General features: G+C 35.8%; 3 protein-coding genes across 8 annotated transcripts in view; all 3 read right to left on the bottom strand.

Moving 5' to 3' along the window:
• The window catches only part of LOC120779430 (tau-tubulin kinase homolog Asator-like), a 306,464-nt gene that overhangs the window by 175,467 nt on the left and 112,020 nt on the right, over positions 1 to 18,977 (bottom strand). The gene's annotated exons all lie outside the window — the stretch shown is intronic.
• LOC120779435 lies at positions 3,711 to 8,607 on the bottom strand. Of its 5 annotated transcripts, XM_040111669.1 has the most exons (4): positions 8,440 to 8,607; positions 6,642 to 6,693; positions 3,924 to 4,044; positions 3,711 to 3,855 (listed from the first exon to the last, which is right to left on the bottom strand). In XM_040111669.1, the coding sequence occupies exons 1-4, from the start codon at positions 8,535 to 8,537 to the stop codon at positions 3,803 to 3,805; spliced, it is 324 nt and encodes a 107-aa protein (XP_039967603.1). In that variant the 5' UTR covers positions 8,538 to 8,607; the 3' UTR covers positions 3,711 to 3,802. The 5 variants fall into 5 exon arrangements, with proteins under 5 accessions (XP_039967603.1, XP_039967602.1, XP_039967605.1 ...); XM_040111668.1 differs by having other exon boundaries at positions 3,711 to 4,044; XM_040111671.1 differs by having other exon boundaries at positions 3,711 to 4,044; positions 6,642 to 6,676.
• LOC120779433 lies at positions 12,915 to 14,364 on the bottom strand. Its single transcript, XM_040111666.1, has 2 exons — positions 13,392 to 14,364; positions 12,915 to 13,330 (listed from the first exon to the last, which is right to left on the bottom strand). Exons 1-2 carry the CDS (start codon positions 14,100 to 14,102, stop codon positions 13,286 to 13,288), a joined length of 756 nt encoding a protein of 251 aa, XP_039967600.1. The 5' UTR covers positions 14,103 to 14,364; the 3' UTR covers positions 12,915 to 13,285.

Here is an 18,977-nt window from a genome sequence, read left to right as displayed (position 1 = left end):
CCTGTGATGCCGCTATGAATAAAAAGCCGCACAGAGAAAGCCTGCTTATTGGTGGAATCGAGAAATCGAATCTCTGAGAAGTGGCAAATGTCAAGCGCCTACGTGCCCTTCATTACTCAAAAATGTTGTAGAAACCCTATTCCTACAACAAAACCAAGAAGAAGGAAATTTTTATCGCGAAGAAATCGAAGATGCGCCAGAAATCACCGAGCAGGAAATTGTTCAAGCTGCTGAGCGCTTTGAAAATAGCAAAGCACCAGGATTAGATGGTATTCTGAATAGGGCTCTTAAAATTGCAATCAGCTATCATCCACAGCCATTTTGGAAAGTGCAACGGCTGGTACTTCTACAGAAGCGAAACAAGCTGGCCGGAGAACCAAACTCCTATCGACCGCTCTGTATGAACAATACGACGGGCAAAATCCTGGAGCGGATAATCTCTACCCGTCTGGAAAATCATTCAGAAGGAGATGGTGGTCTTTCTGATAACCAATACGGCTTTCGTAGATAGGGTTCAACTCTTGATGCAATCAAGAAAGTTACAGGTATAGCAGAAAAGGCTGTTGAAGGAGACAGGTGGATATATGGGAAAAAGAATATTGTGCGGTCGTCACATTTTATGTGAGAAACGCGTTTAATTCGGCCCATATTTCTTGTACTGACGAAGGGCCAAAAAAGTATAGGGTAACGGGTGGTGTGCCACAAGGGTCTGTGCTCGGCCCACTCCTTTGGAATGGCAAATAATTGGATACGCAGATGATATTCTTGTGATAATAGTAGCTAAGGAGCTCCATCAAATAAAAAGTATTTGTAGTGATAGTGGCTAACTAGTGCAAAACTCGAACTTGCCGGCTACAAAATGGAAGCAGTGCTTATAACTAGCAGAAAAAAACTGGAAACCATTTCGCTTAACATAGACGAGCACAAAATTACAACACAGTCCGCTGTGAAATACCTTGGTGTAACGATTGATGCGAGGCTCAACTACAAAATGCATGTTGAAAAAGCGCCTTATCAAGAATAATGGCAAACATTGGAGGGTCGAAACAGAGCAGAAGAGCCTGTATGGGGACCAGCATTAATACATAAGACAAATGCTTCAGTGGCACAATCGGTGTTCCGGTTGAGCGCTATCAGAATAGTCAGTGCATTTCGCACGGTTTCTAATGAAGCTGTCGGGGTTCTAGCTAGGGTTGCCAACTTTTTTTGAGAATAATAAAGTATAACAGCCCTTGGATAAGAAAAAAATAAAGTATTTCCAAAAAAAAAGTATATTTCCAATACATCATTTTTTTATGCATATTTCTGTGTTCTTATAACACATTTTTAAAAATACAAATAAATAAAATACAAAAATAATGAAAATTTAAATGTACATAAATTTAAAAAGTAATTAAAGCGTATTTACATACAATTTACATTTATCTCTTAAAAGTATACTTTTGGGTGCTTCGAGCACAGGATATCAATTTTTCATTGTTTTTAAATATTTCAAAAATATTTTGGCAATCATAATTAAGGTTACAATTTATAAATAGCTCGTTTTTTATTAAAGTTAAAGCAGCTCTGTTCCTTTCTTCTCGCCACTTTAGATTCATTATTGAAAACACTCTTTCAATAAAAGCTGAAGTGGCGGGAACAGAGAATATGTAGCTCATAATTTTTTTTACATTTATTACATCATCACCTGCATTTTTAAAGACATATTGCCATTTTTCAGCAGTACTTTTCTCTGAAAATTCATTGTTACTATTTTTTTATTTTCTTTGGATTTCTTTAAGTCTTATAGTTTCGGAATATAAGTCATCCATCTTAATATTTAACTTGTCGTTTAATTCAGTTTTTTGAATTATTTTTTCAAAGTGACTAAACGACGAGTAGAGTCGAAATCCGGATGACTGTCTGTCCGTCCGTCCGTCCGTCCGTGCAAGCTGTAACTTGAGCAAAAATTGAGATATCATGATGAAACTTGGTTCCTTGGCTCCATAGGAAGGTTAAGTTCGAAGATGGGCAAAATCGGCCAACTGCCACGCCCACAAAATGGCGGAAACCGAAAACCTATAAAGTGTCATAACTAAGCCATAAATAAAGATATTAAAGTGAAATTTGGCACAAAGGATCGCATTAGGGAGGGGCATATGTGGACGTAATCTTTTTGGAAAAGTGGGCGTGGCCCCGCCCCCTACTAACTTTTTTATACATATCTCAGAAACTACTACAGCTATGTCAACCAAACTCTATAGAGTCGTTTCCTTCAGGCATTTCCATATACAGTTCAAAAATGGAAGAAATCGGATAATAACCACGCCCACCTCCCATACAAAGGTTATGTTGAAAATCACTAAAAGTGCGTTAACGGACTAACCAAAAACGTCAGAAACACTACATTTTACGGAAGAAATTGCAGAAGGAAGCTGCACCCAGGCTTTTTTTTTAAATTGAAAATGGGCGTGGCCTCGCCCACTTATGGACCAAAAACCATATCTCAGGAACTACTCTACCGATTTCAATGAAATTCGGTATATAATATTTTCTTAACACCCTGATGACATGTACGAAATATAGGTGAAATCGGTTCACAACCACGCCTTCTTCCAATATAACGCTATTTTGAATTCCATCTGATGCCTTCTCTGTATAATATATAGTACATTAGGAACCAATGATGATAGCGGAATAAAACTACAAAAATACGGTATTTGAAAAATATGTAAATGACGTATAATGAAATCTCGATTATCACTTTATCACGCGAGAGTATAAAATGTTCGGTGACACCCGAACTTAGCCCTTTCTTACTTGTTTAAAATAACTTATGCTGATATTAATAAAAATGCAAAAGTTATTGATAACAATTTTGGCTGTTTCTGGTGATGACTTTTCAATTTGTTGTAATCTCACCTTTGATTCATAACCGAAGTATTTATCAGTTTTTTGTTCTAATTCATTTTTTAAACCATTCATAACATTATAGACTTCCAATATGGTTACACCATTTCCTTCTAAGCGTTTTATTGTTTTATTAAATATATTTAACATATGATTTGTAAAGTGTAGATAAATTCCAATAACTTTCCGTTCCTGTGGGTCGTTTATATTTAACAATTTTTGAATAATTATCGGACAATCATCACTTAAACTTTTGAAATAATTTAGTATGGCTTCCCAATTAATCAGTAAAGTGTCAACGGCTGGAAGTAGGGGTAACCAACGTGTACCAATATGGCGTTTAATTTCGTGAAATTCGCCGTCAACCTGAGAAACAAATGGCTTCAAGTCTTCTCGTCTACAAGCGGAAACTGAGAAATGACTGTATATTTTCAAAACAATATTTTCTACATCACAAGACAAGTGGCTCAAAGCATGTTTCACTGTATTATGGACGATATGTGCATTACAGTTTCCTTTTATTACATTTGGGGCTTCTTTTTTAATATTTGTGTACAATGAGTGGTGAATACCAAAATTTGCATTACAATTGTCAGCACTTAGTCCCGATACTTGGTTGAGTGACAGTTTTAAAGAGTTCATAGACTTCTTAATAGCTTCAAACATACCATCGGCGGATTCGTTAGAATTTTCGTAAAAATCTAACAGTTTTTGTTCGATTCCTATAGTTATGGAAAAATATTGTATCACCAAAGGAAAGAGTTTAATGTTCTTTTTGTTTGATGCATCTGTCTAAATACAGAAAAATATATTTTTGTCTTTCAAATCATTTATTACACTTTCCACGGAATAGGGACCTAATACATCCGTCACTATAGCTTCCATTTTTTTCTGCCCAGGCGTATTTTATTGGCTATTTTGGAATCTGCATAGACAACTCTGCATAGTTTATTAGTGCAGTCCATGCTGTTGTAAGATATGTTGTGTCACTGTGTGAAAAGTTAATGCTAATTCCACTGCTGCAATATTGTTACCTTCACTTGATACTGAAGAATTCGACTCAGTACTTGATGTAAGGAAATTCTTTAATGCACCAGATGTTTTTTTGGCTTCAGCTTTAAACTTGTGTTTTTGAGTTTCTTGATGTTGCTTAATCTATGTATAAAAAGGAAAATTAACCAAAGCAATAATATTTTATATAGAACACTTCATAGTGAATTACACTTTAACTTAAATATCACTGTAAGCATGTATATATTATAATAGAAATAAAAAACTACACAGACCGCTTTAATCTATATAAATAAAAATGAATACCAAAAATGTATGTACGCGCATAACTCAATAACGCCTGGACCAATTTGGCCATTCTTTTTCTTAAATGTTTGTTGAAGTTCAAGGATGGTTTTTACGGCGAGAAAAATTCGAATAGTTTCCGGAAAACCCCTAAAAACAGCCCTTTTCTTTTCCCCATACAATCGTTACAATAAATATGAATGTTTGTTTGTTAGTAACACTAAGAGAACGGTTGAACCAATCTTAATGAAATTTTTAAAGGTTGTTTGTTGTGGATCGGGAAAGGTTTAGAAACAAAATACCTTATACTTTTCATGAGGAGAAGTCGGAAAATTAGACAATTCCAAAAAGTAACATTTTCCATACACATTTTTTTAAATTTTTGTTTGTTTTGTTTTTCAATATTTTGATTTGTAAATTATATGAATCGTTCAATTGCGGTCGCTTACTTTTTTATTCCGGCTATCCAAAGGAAAAATTATTGAAAATTATTCAGTGAAAACTTTATGTATGTTTGAGACGATGTGATCAATTACAGATTGAAATTTGTTACGAAGCCACGAAGAGGTGGCGCTAATATTGGTCGGCGTTCTTTTTGCCATCAACATATGGCAGCCCAAAGAAAGGCAAGAAGTACTCCCAAAATGCGATGACATACGTGCGGAATTATGGATCGCGGTCAATCAGCTAGCGATCGTAACGATATCACAGCACGACTTTTTAAACAATAGCTGCGATGTTTGATGGTCTTTATCTTGAAGCAACCTATGGTATATATGATGCTGTTAGATGCTGAATGTGTTCTGTTGAGTAGCAAAAAAGAGGTTTGCCGCACGCACACATTCTTCTTTGGATGCGGATGGTGATTACACCAGATCAAATTGATGAAATAATTTCAGCGGAAATTCCTGATTCAGAGATAGATCCAGAATTATACGAAGTGGTGAAAACCAATATGATTCATGGACCTTGCGAACCTTACAATCCCACTTTGGTTTGTATGTTTGACAATAAATGCACGAAACACTACTCTTGTGCTTTTCTTTCGGAAACGGGAATGGGAAATGATGGATATTAACTGTATCGGCGTCACTCACCAGACGACAATGGCAGAACATTTAGCATTTAGAGGCGTGAATATCGACGTTAACAACACATCGAAGTTGACAACACATGGGTCGTACCTTATTCGCCCCTTTTGTTTAATTCACATTCAAAACTCATGTCAATGTTGAATATTGCAGATTGGTGTAATCGATCAAATACGTTTGCAAGTACGTCACCAAAGAAAGCAACAAGCAAGACACAGCAGTATCAAATGGGTCGATATGTGATCTGCAATAAAGCGCTTTGTAGGATATTTACTTTTGCAATTCATGAAAGTTTTCCGACTGTTTTGCGTCTCGCGGTTCAACTTCATTTAAGTCATCGCGTATTGTGAATGGTACAGTGTGTGCAACATTTTGAGAAGCATGCCAGCAGTAGCATTTGCTGGAACATGATAATCACTGGAAACAGACGAAGGACAATGCGATAGTACTTCGCATGCCACTGAGGTTCGCATACTTTTCGCGAAGATCATTTCGACATATCAGCCTTTAAATTCGCGTTAATTATGGGATACGAAAAAGTGGCATTGCCGATGACATTTTACATTGTATTCGCTAAGAATTGGAAATAAGCAAATTTCGGTTGATACTTCCAGTGGTTTGATATCAATTTCACCTCCCTTTTGTCAATTCACTTCAACGGAAGATGAACTCATCACGAATGTTTATCCGAACATTGGCCAAATTATCGTAACTGCGATAGCTTGAGCACGAGCATTTTTAGCTGCCAAAATTACCGATGTTAGTGATTTAAACTGGAAGATTCAAAGTCAAGTTCCGGGAGGTTTGCGCTCATATAAATCGATCGATCGTCTTGACAAGGAAGACGAAACCGTAAATTATCCAGTGGAATTTCCAAATACCATATCAAGCCTGCCCCAGCATCATTTGCGTCTTAAAGTTGGATCTGTCATTATTATGTTTCACAATCTTCATGCGCCGAAACTGCGTAATGGAACCCGAATGATTATGACGTAGTTATCGAATACAAGGGACAGCCATTTCAGTTCAAGCGTATTCAATTTCCAGGGAAAATTGCCCTTGCGTTGACAATCAACAGGACACAAGGAAATCGGGAAATGCTATGTATTTCACACGACCAGATATATGTGGTGTGTTGACGAGTTGGAAACCCATCTTCTCTATATATTTACGCACCAGAACAGAAATCAAAAAATTATGTTTATTAAGTTGCGCTACATAAAAAAAGTTTAGAAAAATCGTAAATAAATCATTTTCGACAGAATATAATTTCAACTTTTTTTCATTTCAAAACACATAATTTCACGCAGAGCAACGGCTGCGGGGTCAGCTAGTATGTTCATAATATTAAATGAAATAATTCACCTGGCCAATGCCACCTGAACCGATTGTAAAATTCACTGCGCAGATTGTACACCTTGCATTAGTTTTATTTTGGGAATCACTTGTTACCCGGGGGATGTTCGAGCAAGAAAATAACTGCGGCAATATTGCAACCCTGATGTTTTTTTGCAGATACTCAGCTGATACTTAAACAAACATTTTGCGCGGCGTGCAGGTGCATTGAAGAAGTGAAGTTTAAGAAGTCTTAAACATGAATTTTTAATCAATTTAACAGTGGATAACTTGGTGGATAGTGAGTGTAGTTTGCTCTTAAATACAAAAAAGCAAGGAAACAAAGTTTTTTGCGTAAAAAAGTGGCTTATGACTGGAATTTTAAAGAAGAGGGCAATAGTAAAATCGTAAAACTTCTTTAAAACAATTCGATGTTATCCTCCAGATATATGTATATTTATCACATTTTCGGATGTCTCGTGAAACACAATTAATGATAATAATTAGTTAAAAACAAAAATAAAGAACGATTTCGGGTCGGCTTTAGTATACCATCCCACGATTTCAGGGTTAAAAGTGGTATGGTTGGATAGTGCTGATGCTCCAGCTGTTGAAAATTTTGCAAATTTAATTTTGCAATTTCTCGACTTATGGTTAGTTTTTCTTCCGTATTATGCACTTTTTATACACTTACAATTCACTACAATATTTCTACATATTTATTTTTTATTAATATTTTAGATGTTTGCTTAAAATAAGCATTTTATATTTTACATAAATATTATTACACGCACAATAACAATAAGTGTTCCGTGTTGTCAAATAATAAGTATTGCCATATCTACACATTTATCAAACGAATAATAAATAGGTTTATACGCCAAACACATAAATCATTATCCTTTTTCTTGCTATATCATGAGTAATAATCAAAATAGGAGTTTTACTCGAAAAAAAACCTGACACACCCTGTTGTTGGCACACCCCGGTGTTGGATCGGCCAGGGTTATTTTTGTGAAGCGCGGTCGAAGGCCGCCAACGCAAAAGGATGTTTTACTCGAAAAAAACCTGACACACCCAGGTGTTGGCACACCCCGGTGTTGGATCGGCCAGGGTTATTTTTTTGAAGCGCGGCCGAAGGCCGCCAACGCAAAAAGGAGTTTTACTCGAAGAGAAATCTGACACACCCTGTTGTTGGCACACCCCGGTGTTGGATCGGCCAGGGTTATTTTTGTGCAAACGCAACGCAAAAGTTTTACTCGAAAAAACCTGACACACCCAGGTGTTGCCACACCCCGGTGTTGGATCGGCCAGGGTTATTTTTTTGAACCGCGGCCGAAGGCCGCCAACGCAAAAAGGAATTTCAATCGTAAAAACCTGACACACCCAGGTGTTGGTCGCCCAGGATAATTTTTTTCATGCATTTGAATTTTTTTTATTTATTTTTATTGTTTTCTATCATTTGTGATATGGCAATACTTATTGCAAAATTTTCAACTTTAAATGCAAATATCTCGAAAACTTTAAGTTTGCGGCGGCAATAATTATATATATTCTTAATCTGGAGCATCAGCACTATCTAACCGTACCACTTTTAATCCTGAAATCGTGGGATGGTATACTAAAGTTTCCCCGCGATTTCCCTTGCCTCATTTTTCCATCATAAATTTTGTTGATGCCGATTTTGTCACTTTTGCGGGCAAGAAATGTCAAAATTTGAGTTGCTCGAACGTTTGACATTTGCAAAAGTTGCTACATTTTTGCGTCGAATATGATGCTTTGCAATATTGACGCAGTGATTGAGACTCGAACATTCCCCCATTCGTACTGTTTTTCCCACTCGGGTTTGTATTTTTGCATTAACTTTTTTTTTGGCGTAGCTGGTATATCACTATCAGAAGAACACATTTTTGGAAAAAATAACATTTACTTTGCAATGGACAGAAAACTTGACTTTTGTAAGAGATTGCACGAGTAATTTGATATTTAAGCGATAGCACATGCCACAAAATTGTAAGAGATGGGACGAACATATTACATTTGTGAAAGATGGCACCAGTAACATGTATCGGTGTGTTTAGCAATTAATGATAATTTTCATCGTACGTTCATTTTAATTGAACTTAAACTCACGTCACTGTTGATAGTCATAACTTTGAAGTCGTAGACAATTTCGTCTATCTTGGAACCAGCGTAAAAACCACCAACAATGTCAGCCTAGAAATCCAACGCAGGATAACTCTTGCCAACAGGTGCTACTTCGGACTGAGTAGGCAATTGAGAAGCAAAGTCCTCTCTCGACAAACAAAAACCAAACTCTATAATTCACTCATAATTCCCGTCCTGCTATATGGTGCAGAGGCTTGGACGATGTCAACAACTGATGAGTCGACGTTCCGAGTTTTCGAGAGAAAAGTTCTGCGAAAGATTTATGGTCCTTTGCGCGTTGGCCACGGCGAATATTGCATTCAATGGAACGATGAGCTGTAAGAGATTTATGACGACATTGGCATAGTTCAGAGAATTAAAAGACAGCGGCTACGCTGGCTAGGTCATGTTGCCCGAATGGACGGAAACACTCCAGCTCTGAAAGTATTCGACGCTGTACCCGCCGGGGGAAGCAGAGGAAGAGGAAGACCTCCACTCCGTTGGAAGGACCAGGTGGATACTTTATAATAAAGTATGATTGGCAACCCTAGTTCGAGCAGGAATTATGCCTCCAGACATAATTGTCCTCGAACTTAAGCGAATATAAGATAAAAGTAAAAGCGCAGGCCGGTAACTAACGGTGGCAGAGCGTAGAGTAGAAAGACAAGCCAACTTACACGAATGGCAAACCCGCTGGGATACATCAAGCAAGGGGATATGGACATACCGCTTAATCGGTAACATACAAGCATGGATGGAACGAAAACGCGGGGAGGTAGCATATTACATGACGCAGTTCCTAACAGGGCATGGATGCTTCAGGGAGTACTTGCATAAGTACGGCCACGAGAAGGGAGTAGCTTGCTCTTTCTGTGGAAGCAATAACGAGAACGCAGAACACATATTTTTGGATGTATCCAACCGAATAACACCTATGTGTTGCACTCGAGGAATGTGTGGAATTTAATGGAGAAGATGGCCGAACAGCAAAGAAGGAGTGAATCTAGAGCAGCGAATATCGCTCTAATGACGTGAGCTCACAGGCTAAGCTTGCCCTGCGATGAAATGCCTAACGGCGGTCCCACAGGGCCTCAGTAAAGCTACAGGAGACGGAGTTAAGGTTTAGTACCGTTTCGCAAGTCCAGAAGCAACAGTAGGGATTATTGACTGGGCGTGGTCCCGAAAGAGCGGCACCTATAGCGGATTATATACCGAATTTCCGTATAAATGGGGTATGTGCGGAAAGGGGAGCTTCTCCAGGGAAGAAATATCCAAAAATAATATAAAAATAACTTTTATTTTTTAAAATATTGACGATTAAAAGTTCAAAAATTTGCACTAATAACACATGGTATTTCTCTATGTTTCACTAAATTTTTTTACGTTTTTCACTCTGAATATTTAAATGTGCACTCTGAACATTGAAATAAGTTCACATTTCAGTTTTATTTTGGTATATTTTACCTAAATTTATTAATTTAAAAATCACTTAGCGCATTCATCGTTGAAAAGGTTAGATTGTTTACAATTATGAGGAAAAGAAGCCTTTCCACATCTCAAACAGCAAATATGTAGGATTTTTAACAATTTTTCTTTATTTGTTTTTTCGCATGATTCTTTTTTCTATATTAACTATAAAAAAAACTTTCTACATATGTATATGTGTAATATGTGATTTATGTGACTGAAGTACTTTCGCGTAGTACTCTTTTCTGCGTTGGCGGCCTTCGGCTGCGCTTTAAAAATATAACCCTAGTCGAGCGAGTACCCGGGGTGACTGAAGTACTTTCGCGTAGTACTCCTTTCTGCGTTGGCAGACTTCAGCCGCGCTTTAAAGAAATAACCCTGATCGAGCGAATACCCGGGGTGACTGAAGTACTTTCGTATAGTACTCCTTTCTGCGTTAAAATAAAAAAAAAAATTTTGAGTTTCGTTATAAAGTGGTTATATTTTTTGGTTACCTTGCACAGATATTGAAGCACAAATTGAGTCAGCGCTTTCCATTTTTTGTTGTATATTAGGTGACAACATATATACAATTATTATATAATATTACTATAATATATTATATTACTTATTTGTTTTTTTAAATTAAATAAAGAACATATCCATATGAATGGATAGAGGAATTTTTGGGAAAAAAGGAATTTCAGCGAATTTCCTTATTTGCACATGGCAGCGCTCCATTTCGTCGTAATTTTTAGCACACACATGATGTTCACTACGAGTGTAAAATGTAAATTTTAAAATAAAGATTTCTTCGGTGAAAAAACTGTTAAAAGTGTAAAATGTGGATTTATTTAAAAGTTTATAGTTTAATTTAATTAACTTGAAGTGAAAAATGTGAGTAAGGTGTTTTTAATGTGGTAAAATAGCTTGTTGAAATGTTCGAATTTTGGGAATTTTTGAAATTTAAGGTCGAATGTCTCGAAAACTAAGCGTTTGCGGTACCTATAACCCAATATATTTTTTAATCAGGAGGACTTCCTCTTTCTAACGGTACCTTCAAATCGCGGCGCCAAAGAAATCGGAATTGTGCCCCCCTCCGGCACAAAAAAAAAACATAGATCGGTATACGCACAAGCGCATACAGGAGTAAATTGCAATCGCACGCATAGCGATCGAACGCACATGTGTGTCGTGTATGGCCACTTTTATGGAAAAAATGGGAAAACAATAAAATCCATGAAATACGTGCATCAGGCAAGGCGTTAAAATTATTGCTTAATAAAAATACTTTTTCCTGTAACATGGTATAAGGCGTAAGTATAATTGGTGATAAGTGAGGACAACCCGTAATGGTGGTTATATTTAGTACTAGTGATGTCGGAAATGGAATAAGTATCGATATATATTGTATCGGTAATTTTTGAGTATATTGATATCGATATTGATATTTTTATTTAAAAATATCGGTATATCGGTATGATATGAAAAAAAATATTTGGCCTAATCTATTTTAGTCATCTTACATTACTAGATAAATACTAATTAATAGACATAATTTTTAATAAATCAAGAACAACAATTAAAATCTTAATTATTTATTATTCAAACCAATATCTATCTGATACAGACATAAGAAAAACTCTTTGATTTACGTGCTCGGCTGTAAGCCGACTTCTGATTTTGGGAACTGCGAGATTCACAGCAAATGCCACTCTTTTTGAGGAAACCGAGGACGGAATTTGGTGTAATATTCACTTCACTTGACCTTGCGTTTTTATTTTTAAGTTGCAAAAACGCATGGTGATGCTTATTTTTTAGATGTGTAGATAAATTCGTCGTATTGCCGCTGGTTTTATATCAGGAATAATGGGATGCCGAACTTATTCCAGTGTGAGAGCGCCTCAAAATAAGCGTTTTTTATAACATTTTCCATTATGGCCAGATCGAACAAAATAACAATTTTTGGGCATTTATTAACCCAATACCTAACATTTAGTACGAATATAAATTACTAAATAGTGGTTATTTATTATATGGAGAAACTATTTAAATCTTATTAAAGAATATTATAACAACTGACTTTTGTCCTTTAGGATTCAAGGTTGTTAGCTCTCAACTGACTTTTGACCCTTCAATACCCAATAAAAGGATTTAAGCGTGTTACCTCTCAATCATTAAATGTTTTTAATCATTTTCCATTGAAAATAATACTATGATGTTTCAAATTACAAAACATTTCATCAAATACCTTTAAATTTCACAAATTTATTTAATTTTCATTGTTTTGCATTTTTGATAAGAGGTCTTGAACGATGCAACAAATCCCTCCGTTTATATATTTTTTTGGTAAGATTTCAATCTGGCCATCGCTCGTTTCCAATTGCTAAACGTCACAACCTCTCCAATCAAGTCAACTGTCAAAGTTTAGGTGGTTTTGACGTTTAGCAATTGTTCTCTCTTTTCCAGTGAGAGAGGAGTTGGGCATCCCATTATTCCTGTTTTATATGTTTTTCCACACACATTTCACGAAACGTTTTGTCTGTCTATTTTTTTGAAAAAGTTCCATACAACACTAGACATGACTGGAATGCTCGAATGATTTTGTTTACATACGTAAATTGATTATTGATTGAATTTTTATTTTATTTATTTATTTAGAAGAGAAGTAAATATAAATAGTTATTCCACTTATATACATGTAAAGCACTGGCTGCTAGGGCCTTCGGCTTGATTAATATTTACAGATTAAGTTATTACATTTTTATTACTTAAGACTTAAGCAAATTAAATATAGTTTGTACTTCAATTACTTGTATATTAAATAATTAATTTACATACTTGCATATATTTTATAAAAAGATTAATGTTATTGTCATCTGTCCGATCGAGTAAGTCAGATGGTTTGTTGTTACCAAAAATCAAGACTCTTTGTTGTTGTACGTGTGCACAGTGATCGAGGATATGAAGTATTGTGAAATCTTCCGAACCACATAAAGTGCATATGGGTTTGCTTCTACCATTCAAAAGGTGTCCATGTGTCGAAATTGTATGCCCGATTCTTATGCGTGTGAATGTTTTTATATTTTTACAGGTGATTGGTTTGGAATAATGTGGTTTTTGGCCTATTGGATTAGCACGTTTATAGTAGTGGTTATAGTGTCTCCAATCGGTTAGACAACATACCGAGTTATGTTGTTTGGCGTATTTCTTAATATCCTTTGTGGTGAAGTATGCTGACGTATGCAAAGGTTCTTTGTTTGCTTCTTTCGCTCGTTTGTCAGCCATTTCATTTCCTTGAATCCCTGCGTGTCCAGGTATCCACATAATTTTGATTATGTTATTGTGTTGAAAAATAATGTTTTTTATTTTTGTAATCAGGTAGGACTCGTTTAATTGGTTAAAAATAGCATCTATGTCTGATTTACTGTCGCTGCAAATAATAGTTTTCTTACCATTCCTAGCGGCAAAACGAACCGCTTCCAATATTGCAGCTGTTTCAGCTGTAAATACCGAGCAGTACGAATGCAAAACAAAAGCAGCTATAGTGACACCGTTCTTGTTTGTCAAAGCAAATGAGGTGGATGTATCACTTTTAGATCCGTCTGTAAATATAAGCTCCCAATCATCTCTATAAGGTTGAATGGTTTCTTTATATAGCTGAACATAATCGTAATGCGTAAAGCTGATACAACTTGAAGATAATGTCATGGAAGACGGAATTATTAAAGGTTCAACCATTGTAAGGCTATTAATTATCCCTAGTTGCTTGGAAATGGTTAGACATCGCATTCTAGTTGTGAGTTTGTTGAATCTGCGTGGACATTGGAGAGTGCTATTTACATTCATGAGTGTTAACTCGTTTCTGCATAGAAGCAACTTTGGAATGAGTAGCATTGTGTTATGTATGGTCCTTTGCTGAATATCTGATAACCCGGATTCTTTTAAAATAGCTTTGATTGGGGATGTTGGGAAGGCACGAATACTCCTTCTCGCTGCCGCATGGTAAGGTGCATTTAAGAGTTTGATATGAGTTTTGGGACAGTGTCCGTATATTGCAAGTCCATAGTAAATTTTTGATAACAATAGTGCTCTTGTCACATTAATGAGAGTGTTTGGGTGACACAAACAATTTTTTGATGATAAGTACTTTATAATGTTTAGTCTTAGAAATAAGTTTGATCGAATATATTTACAATGTTCTTTATAAGAAGGAGTTTTGTCAAATATTAAGCCTAGAATTTTGAAGTTATGAGTATGGGGAATTTGTGTATTTAAAAAGGATAAGGTGGGAAATGAGCAATTATGTTTTCTACAAATATGAAATGTGGAGCTTTTGTTTAATGAAATTTTTACACCTGAAATTTCGAACCATTTGTTGACATCACTTAAAATTTTTATAAATGCATGTTTAACTTGTGTTAAGTCTTTAATTTTTGTAAAGATCACGACGTCATCTGCGTAGATAAAGTGTTTTATTTGTGGGTTAGTACTAATTATGGAGCTGACTTTATTAAACGCAATGATGAAGAGAGTTGCCGAGAGTGGTGAACCCTGGGGTATACCATTGTTCAACTTGAAAACCTGTGATTGGCATTTATTGGCACTAACGATAAATTTCCGTTGATATAAGAAAGATTTTATAATGTTAAACATTTTGTTTCCAATTTTCCATTGCTTAAGTTCACTTAGTACCATGTGAGCTCCAACCCTGTCGAAGGCTTTTTCTAAATCCAGGCTTAGAACTGAAACGTGATTACGGGTTGTCAAGTTAGTGGAAGCGAAGTGTTCAAATTGTAACAGGGGGTCTATTACTCCTAATCCTTTGTGAAAACCGAATTGGTGCGAACTTATGAGTCGATTTACTTTTGCATACCACATCAGTCTCGAGGAAATTGTTTTTCTAATGCCTTGGACATACAAGGTAAAAGGGAAATGGGTCTGTAATTCTCAATGTAGGAAGAAGGTTTATTAGGTTTAAGAATGGGAATGACTAAGGAAACTTTCCATTGTTGAGGATATATACCTGAGTTTAGCATTTTATTATAGAGGTTCACAAGTCTTACTTTAAGCGAGTATGGGAGATTTTTTAAGTGTCGTATCGAATTCGTTAATTGTAATGTCAGCTTCAATGTGAAGTGCATTTGGAGAAGGTGACGAGTTAGAATAGGTTTCATTTTCTATTCGTTTTTTAATTGCGTTAAATGTAGGAGCAAAGTTTGTTTCAGAGGAATATGATGACCATGTTTCTGCAAATTTTTCCGCGATTTCTTGGGGTGTGTAAATAGGCCCTGAAGGTGTGTTAATGTGGGATATACTGAATCTGTGTGTGAATCCTGTTAGCATTTTTATATCGGACCATATTTGTTTCGGCTTCGTAGTTGGGTCTATATTGGCTGTTAATTTTTTAATGATTGCCTTTTGGCCAACCTTAACTCCTTTCGAAAGTTAGCATTAGCCTTTTTATATTCAATTAAATTATCGTCAATTCTGTTGTGTTAGAATGTTGCCCACAAAGACTTTTTCCTATTTCTGAGAATAGATAATAGATTAGACCAATACGGTAATTTTGCTGAAAACCTCTGGGTGTTATTTTGAAGAAAGGTTAAATGAGCTGCAGAACGAATAATACAGCCCTATTCTCATGCCCTCACAAAAGTCACCAACCTCACTACAGTGATGTTTCTCACTATAGTGAGGGTTACCTTATTCTGGCGAAAATTCAAAAGCTCAAATGCTCACTATTATCATAAATATCTGTGACGTGTGAAAGCAGCCATCATAATAGAAAACATCTGTGTTTGTTTTGTTTATATTTTACATTTTTTAAAAAATTGAGAATTGAGTGTTATAATTAGCATGGAGGAACTATTATTTGTATATGCGGAAATTGTTGAGGAGGAGGAATCGGGCGGTAGGAGGAAAGTGTTAAAGGGTTTGCGAGGAAAAAGCGATCCTTTTAGTATGCAGGACACAACATTTATTAATACATTTGTATTGTACAATGTACATTTTACTTCCTCTAAGAATGAATAAAAAGACATCTACATATGTTTAAATAATTCATTTTATTTTATTTAATTTTTTTTACATTTTTTATTTAATTTTTTTATTTTTTGAAGAATTTTATTATTACTTATCTAATTTTTCAGACAATTTAGCCATAACCTCTGACACAGCGAGGTTAGTACTTTTGTCATTTGGGTCAGCACCCCTGTCATCTGCACATTTTGCTCAACAATTTTCCTTTGTAGAGCAATGGCCTCCTCCTCTCGCTTTTCCCGATCCTCCATTTTTCTTATTTTTATTGCTTCTCGCATGGAGCACTTTTTGTCTGTTTTTATGTTTATTATTTGTTTCATTTATATAAATTTGGGACATATTTTGTCAGAAGATGAGTGATTACCTGAACAGTTTATGCAAAAGGAACGAGTACAAGGCGATGGTTGGTGAGGGGGGAAAGCGCACTTGTCGCAAACAGCGGCTTTAGCGCATCACTTTATTATAAGGACCTTAAAGGTTAGAAGATTCTGCACCCTTTCATAGGGTTTTGGATAGTATGAAAGCGCTTTACCATGGTTATTGTGAAAAATCATGGCACTTCAATTTTTTCAGGTAGGTGATATTTATCAAAGGTCAGGAGGTCACTAGGTACTGGCTTTTGGTTAATGTATTTAGGGAATTTGAAAATCGATACAATGATGCTTTTATTGAGGCATGGTGCGTAAATTGTTCCTTTTATGTAGTTAAGGTTGTTGTGGAGTTTTATTTCCACATCACATATGCCATATAAAGATTTCGTTGTTATGAATTTTTGAACTATGTTGTTGTTTTTAACTATTAGGTCTACAACTTTGCTTCCGCCGTTTTCCAATAGATGTACCCTAGAGACACACTGTTCGATTAAATGTATTAAATCGTTTTATATCGATCTTGGACATTTGTGTCAACACTAACCTAACAAAATATTTGTAGAGATCTGTTTGCATCCCAAACTGGTCAAAAGTGATTCTGTAGACTGTGAGGATACGTCTCAAGTGTGAAATTTGAGTTTTAAGCTAGGAGACAAATTTTTGAGACTTGAGACGATTTTACTATTCTATAAAGTGATTACAATCCCACAAAATCTAATACCTTTCATTATTCAGAGAGATAAAGTTTTACACTTAATGGAAATAAAATATGTTGGATAACAATTATTAAATTTTTCTACAAGCATAGTCCAAAAACATAATCGATATACTTATATATAAAGAAGGTGACACGTTAGTTACTGCGCTAATTATTGGAGATCGCCTGGACTGATTTCGGTGATTAACACTTCAATTCGGACAGGTCTCACGCCCAAACAAGGAGAATACTTAAGAAAATTCTGGAAAATTTTCCGAAAAAAATATTATGAAGAAAATAAATTTTGAAATACGATTTTAAAAAGGAAATAAAAACGAACATGATTTTAAATGCTGGCGCATAACTCAAAAACGCCTGGGCCAATTTTGTCAGTTCTTTTTTTAAAATGTTCGTTGAGGCTCAAGGATGGTTTTTATGGCGAATAATTAATTCGAATAATGGCTGGAAAACCCCTAAAAAGATCCCTTTTCTTTTTCCCATACAAACGAATGAATGCTGTTAGTAACGCTAATGCTCGACAACAGCTGAACCAATCTTGATGAAATTTTCAGAGGTTGTACGCTGTGGATCGAGGAAAGTTTAGAAATAAAAAAACCGTATGCTCTTCGTGAGGAAAAGTCGGAAATTTAGACAATGCCAAAAAAATAACTTTTTTTCATACAAAATTTTTTTCAACTTTTTTTCCTTTTGTATTCCATTGTAAAATTTGTCGTTTGCTTTCTTTATTTCGGTTATTCAAAAAAAAATTATTGAAATTTATTCCGTGAAAACGTTATGTGTGCTTCACACAAAGTGCTCAATTACAGATTGAAATTTGTTACGATGCCACGAAGAGGTCGCGTTCGTTTTGGCATCAACATAAGTATGTATATTGACAGCCCATGGCACATGACCGAGTATTCCCAGGATGCGATGGCATACGAATGAAATTATGGATCGCGGGCATCCTGCAAGCGATCGTCACGATGTCAGAGGACAACTTTTCAAACAACAGTTGCGATGTTTTGTAAACTTTATCTTGATGTAACCTGCTGAGCGCAAAAGAGAGGTTTGCCGTCACGCACATATTCTTCTTTGGATGGTGGTGGTGCGGTTACACCAAATCAAATTGATGAAATCATTTCTGCGAAAATTCCTGATCCAGAGATAGAAGCAGAATTATACGAAACCAATATGGTTCATGTACCTTACGGACATCACAATACCACTTCGGTTTGTATGTCTGACAATAAATGTACGAAACACTATCCAGGTGCTTTTCTTTCGGAAAAACAAACTAGAAATGATGGATATCCAATGTATCAGCGTCGCTCACCAGAAGATAATGGCAGAACATTTAGCATTCAATTTAGAGGCGTGAATATCGAAGTTAACAACACATCGAAGTCCACAACATATGGATCGTACCATATTCGCCACTGCTGTCTAATTCACATTCAAAAGTCATGTGAATGCTGCGTATTGCAGTTTGGTGTAATCGATAAAATACGTGTGTAAATACGTCATCAAAAGAAGCAACATGGCGGTTACTGATCTTGAACGATACGGTCGATACGTGAACTGCAATAAAGCGCTTTGTATGATATTTACTTTTGCAATTCATGAACGTTTTCCGACTGTAGTGCGTCTCGCAGTTATTTT

This window comes from Bactrocera tryoni, unplaced genomic scaffold, assembly GCF_016617805.1.
Source record: "Bactrocera tryoni isolate S06 unplaced genomic scaffold, CSIRO_BtryS06_freeze2 scaffold_11, whole genome shotgun sequence".
NCBI lineage: Eukaryota > Metazoa > Arthropoda > Insecta > Diptera > Tephritidae > Bactrocera > Bactrocera tryoni.
This window is presented reverse-complemented; position numbering and strand designations above follow the sequence as displayed.